This window comes from Melitaea cinxia, chromosome 5 (assembly GCF_905220565.1).
Source record: "Melitaea cinxia chromosome 5, ilMelCinx1.1, whole genome shotgun sequence".
Taxonomy (NCBI): domain Eukaryota; kingdom Metazoa; phylum Arthropoda; class Insecta; order Lepidoptera; family Nymphalidae; genus Melitaea; species Melitaea cinxia.
The window spans coordinates 9,904,938-9,916,028 of NC_059398.1; the positions used below are offsets into that span (position 1 = coordinate 9,904,938).

The window sequence follows — 11,091 nt, forward strand, 5'->3', positions numbered from 1 at the left end:
CGAGATCGACATTTTGGCCATTATTGTAAGTTCGAGTGTGATCGCCGCGGCATAGTAAGTAAAAAGTCTCGTATCAACATTTATTTACGATTTTAAAATAAACGCCACGATCTTTCCTTTTAATTGGTTATAGCCCTTTCTAAATCAGTTACTGCCGAATTTTCATCTTTTTTTTTCAGAACTATACCTACCTTATTAAATTTCGATGTCGATATCGAGATGTTTTAACTGGCGTTTATAAGCTTTTGTGATGAGTAGTTACGGAAACAATAAGCGTCGCCCAGCATTACATATCATCATTTTTACCATTTCAGTAGTTTTAATGGATAAAGAAAATTAAATATAATAATGTAACAAGACATCAAGTACGAATACTATAGGCATGTCAATATTTTATAATTAATTATGAATGAAACATTGTCTACTATAGTCAATAATTTACATAACAATTAAAATTCAAATATAATCTATATATATAAATATGAATGTTTGTCTGTATGTCCTTTATAGAATCGTAAACTATGCATTTGATTATGTCTTCATCTCAGATCTTCAGCAAAGTGTTGTGCATGAGCCCCCAAAGGTTTCTGAGTTGGTACGACCAAAAAAATAAGAATAAAAAAAGCGTAGCAACTCGCGCAGGGTACAGGTAGTGAGTATATATAACCAAATGGCAAGTCACCAAAAATATTGACTAGTCGCTGTAGCTTAGTTCAAATTGACCAGTTGAAGCAAGCCCTTCAAAAAAGCAATCTAATTAACTACACTTACAATTAACTGAGGTAGGGCATAGCTAGATTACCCTTGCTTATAGAAAATTGCAACAGCAAAAGCATCACAATCGTGTTGCCGAACCCTACCCTATTTTTTAAATTTATATTTCATTAAATTGTGTGGTAATAATATGGTTAGACATAAGGTTACATTGGGAGTAATCGTTAGAATTCACATTTTGCAGAGGATTTAATTCGGATAGTTTAAAATAATCTAGGATAAGTCTACAACTAAAATTTACTTAGAGAAATAACTTCTATTTCTCACAATTAGGTGTTTATAGAATAATTATAAGATTTTATTTATTAATATTGCAGATCTCAGCAACTACAGGATAATTGCTTTGTTACCAGCAATTCCAGAAATTTTTGATTCATTTACCTCAAAATATATAACTATTTACACCTTCATAGTGGTATAGATCACTTTTAGTTTCCAAAAAGACAAAACTATTAGGTATTACGAAATCTGGGAAAATACAAATAACAATTATTCTTATTCTTTTCTATATTTAACTATTCTTGATATGTCAGAAGCATTTGACTGTGTAGGCTTAAGGTAAATAAAAGTAAATATTCTTTAAAACTTGAATTCAAAGTTATATTGCAAAATACAAAGAAGTTAGTTATACTGAAATTTATTAATTTAATACAAAAAAAAAAAACAACTAACATATTATTACAACAAAACTCTTTAATATCAAGTCTCTACAACTATTATTATATGACTTTAATTATTATTTAGTTATACTAGGATTACCTCAGGGAATCATATTACGCACCCTATATACCTGGTCTATATAAATGATCTGCCAAAAATTACTATAATCTGTAACATTTGACGGTGATGTAACAATTTAAATAGCAAAGCTAAGCTAATTGAAACTTAAAGAAAGTTTTATGAAAAACCTATAAAACAAAACACTCTCCTTTATAAATAAAACTAGCGACCCGCCCCGGCTTCGCATGGTCGCTAAAACTACCAGTATTCCTCTACTACGTATGCATGTATTATACATATAAACCTTCCTCTTCAATCACTCTATCTATTAAAAAAAAATTGCATCAAAATCCGTTGCGTAGTTTTAAAGATTTAAGCATACATAAGGACAGAGAAAGTGACTTTGTTTTATACTATGTAGTGATTAAAATCGGAAAAAAATATTAAAATCAAAGATGTGAAGAAAATTAACTTTTATGCATTATAATTGATCACTACCTAAACTGAAAATATTATATTCTTAAAATAAATAGCGAAATATTAAGTTGTTGCTCTGTTATAGGTTTTGTCAAATATAACAAAAATACACACATTCAAAAACACCTCCAACAGTTATGTTTATCCCATGTTAAAATATTATATTATATAATAAAATAATTCTAATAACAGTAAATCAACAATATATAAAGCATTGTCACCAAATTATTTATTGTTTTTAAAAGTTGTAAGATTGGAACCTTTACAAACATTTTTAAAAGTTTCTATATTACAGCTATTTGTATTTGAAAACAGTCAAACAATATTCATTATTTAAATATGACAACTTATATGTAATCATATCATCTATTCTGTTGCTTTTATTGATTAAAATAAATACATCACAAAAGAAAAAAAAGTTTAATAAAGTTTTGTTACACAGAATATTATAAAATCGGTGAGTAGATATCCATTTATTTATAGTAGTTATAACTTTAAATAAAAAAAATATTCAAGAATTTCCATATTAAACATATATTTTATTAGTTACAATAGAAAAAAAAAAACTTTTGATTTACTTACTTCCTGGTTCAGCTGGAGTTGAAGTTGAAAAAAGGCATAAAATGACTACTAAGGCTGCATATATTTTATGTAAATACATCTTGACAAACCACTCTTGTTCTTCCATTACACGTTAAAAAGTACATAAAACACCATTTTAGAATGGTCGCACAGTTTCTATTGCTGTTTCTAAATAATTAACTTCGTATTCGTTTTTTTGTACCACGGAAATAATATAATTTGATTAAATTCATTATCCTAGTTGTTGCTAGGATTTTTCTGTCACAACAAAACTTTTTACAAAAACACCTGTGGGATTCACTGGATTCCTAACAGACGAAGTACGAAAGTTCACTCAACTTTTGTGCCCTATAAAATATTATAACATATTGCTATTCTTCGCTTTCTTAAATAAACACTTAAAAAGTTTTTAGTTTTACATGACAATTAAAATCTCACAGATCTTCTTTTAATATAATATTAAACTTTGAAAGTTTCAAAAACTTATTTCACAATCACTTTATTCATTCGAAGGACGCGAGCGAGACGCGTGCGTGTGGAGCTGACGGGTACGATACAAACAAAAGAATCGCTTGCAATGTCATTCAATCCAAACATTTCATTCGGTCTTAATCAATCTTTTATTTTCAGAAAAAAATGATTTTACTCAGTCTTATAAAAATATTTTAATTTTGAGATTGATAATGTCAATTGAAGCTTTGTATACATAAGCTTTGTATTAAGGTAAGTTACTAACTTTAAATAGCAATGAGTACATAATGTTTATTTATTTTTTTGTAACTTTAGTTCTCCATAACATTAATAATATTTACAATTTACAATAATAAATATACTAAATAATACGATCTATAATTTATAAAGAAGTAGAATACCATAAAATATTCTATTTTAAAAACAAAGTTATACTAACAAATTTGCATTCAAATTTTAGAACGGAATATTTTTACTCTATGTTTTACACTATGAAATTATGAATATTTTTTACGCTGCAATACATTCGATTCGTGATATAATCTGTGCGTTGATTGCTGACAACCCTAGAAGGCCCATATTGTATCTTTCTTTTTGGGTTAACCTGTCATTACGGATTGTCGAGGCGGGTTTTAAATCCTAGGTAATCATAACAATTCCTTGTTTTAAATTAAAATTGATAGATTTTTGAGTGAAAGTGTTCACTGTGTTCGTTTTATAAAATAATATTTTGTCAATAGTTGCGGGTATTAAGTAATTATATTCAATGTTATCCAGTGTTTTGACATTTACTCATGTACAGTTTCTTACAACCTCAATATTTTATAACTTATATTAAACTTGTGTTATTTCAGCCATGGTGCGCATGAATGTATTGAGTGATGCTCTAAAATCAATTCACAATGCTGAGAAAAGGGGAAAAAGACAAGTGCTTATCCGGCCTTGCTCTAAAGTTATCGTCAAGTTTTTAACAGTGATGATGAAGCACGGTTACATCGGTGAATTCGAAATCGTTGATGACCACAGAGCCGGTAAAATCGTAGTAAACCTCACGGGAAGGTTGAATAAATGTGGAGTTATCTCGCCCAGATTCGATGTACCTATTAACGATATTGAGAGGTGGACTAACCTGCTCCCATCCCGGCAGTTTGGGTAAGCTTTTTTTCTGTATTTTATGAAATTTTCGTCATCATTTAAGTAGTTACTAATTTAAAATCAAAAATTTTCGATATGATTATTTCAATTTTATTAAGTTGCATTGCGTACATACTTTTAGGCCTTAGTTTGCTGATAATTTAGCTTTAGTTTAAATTGGTTAGTCTGAGTACAGTTATCATTACCGGTATACACAACATTAAATACAATTTGTCTGGTTAAAACAATAATTCATTTAGCAAGGATACATTATAAATAAAACAGTAAAAATTACATTGCTTAAAATAATTATAAAAAATAATAATCACTACATAGTATAAAACAAAGTCGCTTTCTCTGTCCCTGCACACGTATGTACGCTTAAATCTTTAAAACTAAGCAACGGATTTTGATGCGGTTCTTTTTAATAGATAGATTGATTCAAGAGGAAGGTTTATATGTATAATAACATCCATTAAATAATGGAGAAATACTGTTATTTTTGAGTTTTCTAATGTCATGTCGTAATTTTTTTTTTTATTTTTTTCGCTTAAATTGCAAATGCAGGCTGAACCATACGAGATTTATCAAAATAATGTACTAAGTGTTGTACACATTAAAAAGGTCTACAGAAAACTCCGCTATGGTGTATGTCTATCTCTTATGGATATTCCACAATAACATTTTTTTGTCATTTAATTTTTACCACAAATAATGGCTAATTTTCAAAACGATTTTAACCAATACAGCATTAATCCTTATCTAATTAAATACCTTAAATACATTGTTGATTTAATATAGATATATATATAATAAAAAAAAAAAATACTAAGTGTATTAAATACTTTAATTGAATTGATAGAATGTAACAAATTTTCTGATTTTTTAATGTTCGCTTGTACCAGCAACTTTATATGCTTGGAAAAATATGGGATATGCTTGGTTTTCTAAAGAGACATATTTTGTGTTGTCATCACATGTTACAGTTTCTGTTGTCATCACATTTTTAATGCAAAAAACTGTAAGTGTATGAAACACTTAATTGATTTAATAGAATAATGTTACCAATGTATTGAATTTTTATTTTCTTAGCAACTCTATATGCTTGGATGCTAGTATTAGAAATTTTAAGTAGTTGCCATAAGTGGTTGTGACTTGGATCAGTATTCACATTTAGCCTGTAATATCCTACTGCTGACCATAGTCCTCTTTCTCCATGTAGGAGAAGGATCGAAGCTTAATCCACTACACTACTCCACTGCAGCGTGCTGCATATTGTTCCCTACTATGAGTAACAATCGCAATCAGGTAATTATGATACAATCAGGTTGACGGCTTAACATGATCTCAGAGGCACGGTGGGGAGATTCACAAGGACAGACATTCAAACCAGAAAGAAATATTTGTACAATTACATATATGTATCCTGAGCGGGAATTGAACCCGTAAACTGTCAGTTTTTTGCGAGTACTTGCACCACTTCACGAAAGCGGTTGTTGGATCAGATATTTGTGTAAATATTTGATTCTGACCTGTGTGTTTTTCTGAATCTCCTCACCTTGCTTCCGAGAGCATGTTAAACCTTTTTTTGTGGGTTATCATAAATACATGTTGGTGATCATTACTTGTTGTAGGAACATATCCGCAAATTAGAAGTGGAGTAGCTTAGTGTATACAGAAAAGAAGCCTCTGACCAGCATTGGTACATTTACAGACTAATTCAATTCAGATGTAAAATGTTATTAATATTATAGTGCCCCTATAAAATATACTAAGTTTTATGAAACTCCATATTAAAAGCAGTTTTATATGATGTATGCACATACTGACTGACAAACATACAATTACTTGTAGTATATTTCACTTGTACCAAAACAAAACCTAAATCCAAATTTTTAGATAAACTTGAAGGATCACAGCTGAAATTTATATAAATTTTTAGGCAACAGATTTCGCCTGATGTTAAAATAACAACACTCCACAACAAATCACACGCAAAACACAATTTCTCACACAAATTCTTAAAATAATTGTTTTGACTTTTATTGCTCGCAATTCATATTTCTTAAATATCTTTTATATAATAATTTGTGGATCTGTCTACACATATAAAAACATTTCTAATTTAAGCACAACTACCGCGGATCGCCAATAGTTCTTGTTGGTCGTCATTTGATACGTTGTGCTACAGTAAATGTCAATGGCACATCTTGATGTTGCTTTATAGCAAACATTGTTCATTCCATCGACAACATAAAAAAAAAAAAAAAAAAAAACGAGAAACTCAAACTACATTTGAATATTTTGAAATGTACTAATTTTTAAATTCTTATTTTCAGCTACCTTGTTCTGACCACAAGTGGAGGTATCATGGATCACGAAGAAGCCAGAAGGAAACATCTTGGAGGGAAGATATTAGGTTTCTTTTTCTAAGTTTACTGAATACATATGAAAATGTATGTTTTCTTGTTTTATTTCTCAATATTTATCAGACCTTTACTAATTTTTCTGTCATAAATTTTTTATTTAATAGAGATACTTTTTATTCAATGCTTGTAATATGACTAGAAATGCCTCATTTTTATATATAATAGTTTTTTAGAATATTCTGTTTACTTAGTTACTTTACTACATTAGTTTCTTTTTGGTATCTCAAGTTTAAAAAAATATGCAGTAACCACCTTTTAGCTTTGTTTTACAAAAAAAAGAAAAAAACAAAATCAAAATGATTTTAAAAACGAGATAGCATCAAATCATCGGGAAAAAACTTTCCTCTTAATATTTAGCATATATTTGTAGACTATATATACTATATTGTTGGGTTTCTGATATTTCATTTCTTATTCAATTAGGACACGTGAAAAAAGAATTCGTGCTAATGTGACTTAAAAAAAATTGTAGGCCCAAATTAAAGTTTATGCTCCATTGAATTCAACGAAAATTTAAACTAATATCTTTTGAACCATAAATTTCTCGTGAGGTCCTAAAACGAAAAACGCATGTATCATTCACAAATAATCACTGCTACTCCTAATAAAACTGTACTAGAAACTAAAAAAGGAAACAGCTCATGAAAAAAATAAAAAACCAAAGAAAGAGTGAAAACGTTAAAGAAGCAAAGAAAAGACCTACGAACAAAGCAAGTGAAAAAGCTAAAAAATCCCGTTTAAAGACAATATCAATTACCAAAATATTTGCGATGACAATAATAGTGACTACAAACATTCCAAGATTTGTATAATATGTTGTGAATATGGATAAATACGACAAAATTCGCGAGCAAACACAACTAAAAACCCAAAAGGAAAATTATAAAAAAATATACTATATAAATAGTAATCTATACAAATAAATGAAATTGGAGTGTTTGTTTGTAATAATAAAATAACCGCTGTTTACTAAATGAATATAGATGTATACACGGTACATATACCAAAATAACATGTTTTACAATTTTTGTCTATCTGTCTCGCCTAATGTCTGAAACGGCTGGACCGATTTGGAAGGGACTTTCACTGGCAGATAGCTGATGTAATAAGGAGTAACATAGGCTACTTTTATTTTAGAAATTTATTTAACTCTGCGAATTGAAAAATAACTTTTATTAAATTCCGCGCGGACGAAGTTCCCGCGGGCACAGCCAGTAAACAAATAAAATTACAATTATTTTCGTTCAAAAGAACATTGAAAAAGTTCATTTTTCCTACCGAAAATGTTATTGTTTTATCAACTCAAAATATTTTTAAATATTTATTATTAACAACTCTTGTAGTGACTGCCGTGGTCTGGGTGTTGAGTAGTCCTTGTGGGTCTACCCACCGTGCCTCGGAGAGCACGTTAAGCGACGGCTTACGACGGCGACCGACGGGTCGCGGTTGTTACCATGTACACCTGATAGCGATAGTTACAGTAGGGAATATATCCGCCAACCCGTATAGGAGCAGCGTGGTGGATTAAGCTCTGATCCTTCTCCTACATGGGGAAAGAGGCCTATGCCCAGTAGTGGGATATTACAGGCTGAAGCGTAGTGATTAAAATAAGATAAGGTGGTCCGATGGCAACATATAATTCGTACTAGTACAAATTGGTCTAGAGTTAATAAGTTACTATCCTTAGTCTAATTTGAAGAAATTTATTGCTTCCTTATGTTTTAATAGTAAAGTTAACGTAAGCTTATATTAGTACTTAGCTATTTTCTAAGTTACGCTCAAAATATTTTTACGCTTTAGTTTTAGAGACTAGACCGCTAGAAGCTAACAGAAACTTGATTACCTACTTCCGTTAATTTATTGGAGAATTTAGTTACTGATTACAAACAAGCACCAAATACAATTTAACCAAAATTATTTGCTAAAAAGAAGCGATGTTAATTATTTTTTCTACATGTGGTTTATTACGAAAAATTAAAAACGTGGTCTTAAGTTATATTCAAGTCTGTACACTCAGTACTATTCAATTACTGCAAGTAGGTTAAGTTTAAATTACCATCTCAAATAAATAGAGACGCTTATTAATTTATACTATACATTTCTTAACTTACGTTGTGATTAGCTAAATAGGGATTGGCAGTATAAAATTTGCAGTTTAGACAAATCATACTAATTTTTATTTACTAAGCGATTTATAATAAAATTCTTTAGTGTAGTAGGTAATCTAGGTACGGGGTTTAAACAGGATGGGTGTGATGTAAGGTGGAATTCTTGTCTTATTGTTTTTAATTTTGACATTTGCGCAAAATTTATTTTAGCCTATAATTATTTATCTTTAGATGAATTCGTATGGCGGAACGGTGTAAAAATCGAAGAATATTGTCTTTTATTCAAAGATCATCAGCGTCATCATGTAAGAAAACAAAGACGACGTTAACTAATTAAAAATAACTTCCCCGTCAACATCCGCACTACTTTCACGTATTTATTTTTGTTCTCGGTTCAATAACCCTTTCTGGTACCAATGCCAGAAAATAGTACCTAGTCCTTGTTTATTTTGAAAATTGATGTAGCGTTGTGTAAAAGTTACGTTAATTTTAAGAAGTAAATAATGTCATACAATATGCACGTCATTACTGCTTAGGAATTTTATTGTTAGTCTTATCCGAACGGGGTCGATCCTACACGGTGCAGATGTTAAGTTCCTATTGCCGCTTACAGTTGAACAGAACCTATTCTTAGTCTCTTGACTAGCTCCAACTTTGAATACGTACTCTGAGACGTAGGTACCTGCTACGTCATGGTGCAACTTAAAGTAGGCTGTCATATTTTAAAGTTTGTAAAATATCTGTTGTTTAAGTTGTTTTATGTAACATTTGATGAGTTACTTCAAGACCCACCGTACATTTAATAATCATGTAATGGCTATAAGAATAGTTATATTACTTTTACTGCGTACACTTAATATAATGTCTATGCTGTTTATCAACGTATTGCGTTTCAACAAGCTATCTGATCTTGGAATTTCTATCACCAACTTTGATTAATTTGAAAGCATTTGGCGCATGAGGTGGTTTTTGTCAATGGCAAATGGGTTTACTCTGAACCCGGCATTACAGCATGGGTATGGCTATGTCATATTGAATGGGTAATACTCAGTTGTGTAATGTGGTTTTTGCCGCCCCTACCAATTCATTTAATTTTTTAGCAAATTAATTCAACTTACATATTGCAAGCACAATTTTATTAGGTATGTTCATTAACCGATTTCAATAAAGCAATTCAATCTATTAAAATTGAAAAAAATCGTGGTTATTTTGTCGCCGCCTTTCGTTTGCCGCCCGGGGGTATGCCCCCCCCCCCCCCCCTCCCGGCACTCCTTACGCTACGATACTGGTAAGAAACACTAATGTTTTATAGCTATGAACTTCAAATTTAATTTGTAATAATAAACGTGTATTGCTACATGCATTTACTTCGACATGTATAAAAGCTATTCTTTAATATTTAGTATTCCTTAGTATTTTTAAGTCAAATTTTATAGTTAGTAAATTTTTCAAATAACATTCTACTATAGCGTAGAGACAGCTAGCTTATTTTATAAGTACCTATATAAACAAAGTGGAAAATTAAATAATTAGAAACAATATTCGAGGAATTTTATAGGTATCTACTATTAAACTTGTTTGCCCAGGTTCTATTTCTATATTAATTAAAATATACCACTATCAAGTATCTTCACTCTATTGATTCACGCTTTGTCAGTTATGCTTTGCCTATGCTATAACTATAGGACATTATTTTGTAATTGCTTTTCAGAAAATTAGTTGCACAATTTTCATTCACCCTTGATACCTATATAGATTAAGACAATTTCATCGGAATCTTTTGAGAGTGACTTAGCACTGACGGTATTAATATACGTATAATTGTTTTTGTTTAAGTAGACGAAAAATTATTCAAGTAAATACAGGTTATCAAATATTATTCAAAAAGTAGTCATCGGATCAAATTTAAATGGTAGTCTCATTTACAAGCATCAGCTTTCGACTAAAACAAGAATCATCAAAATCGGTATAGCCAATAAAGAGTTATGCGGTATTAAACAACATAGGTATTTTAAATTATTTTCTTTAAAAAATTCTGAAAATAATATAAATAGTCAAGCAAATACGTATTATTAGATATCGGTCCCCCAGTAAAAGGTTCTGTGGTAACATACATAAAAATACACTCGAATTGAGATCCTCCTCCTTTTTAGAAGTCGGTTAAAGTACCGTGGCTATTTTGAAATTCAGAAAACATTATACATAATAAATAATTATCTACTATTGTATATTCAGTAAGTTATTTTACTTTAAAACAAACAAATTAATGGTATATTTTTCATACACTTTGGCCTACAAAAGTTGTTTAAGCGTTGAACCGCCAATATGTTTGTGTTTGACATTCCGTTACCGGGCGAATGGAACCGGGCAGCAGCTGCTGACGATGCCGCACATTG

General features: G+C 30.3%; 1 protein-coding gene across 1 annotated transcript; it reads left to right on the top strand.

The window, feature by feature from the left end:
• The first annotated feature begins 3,555 nt into the window (after positions 1–3,555).
• On the top strand, positions 3,556–6,617 carry LOC123653561 (40S ribosomal protein S15Aa). The gene is made up of 3 exons (XM_045589555.1): positions 3,556–3,667; positions 3,879–4,176; positions 6,498–6,617. Exons 2-3 carry the CDS (start codon positions 3,881–3,883, stop codon positions 6,589–6,591), a joined length of 390 nt encoding a protein of 129 aa, XP_045445511.1. The 5' UTR covers positions 3,556–3,667; positions 3,879–3,880; the 3' UTR covers positions 6,592–6,617.
• Positions 6,618–11,091: the final 4,474 nt, after the last annotated feature.

What these genes read in the sequence shown, in the direction of transcription:
- LOC123653561 (XM_045589555.1), top strand. Translation starts at nt 3,881, where the DNA reads ATGGTGCGCATGAATGTATTGAGTGATGCTCTAAAATCAATTCACAAT. An exon ending in CTCCCATCCCGGCAGTTTGG is followed by an intron (nt 4,177 to 6,497) that starts GTAAGCTTTTTT and finishes TCTTATTTTCAG; the next exon opens with CTACCTTGTTCTGACCACAA.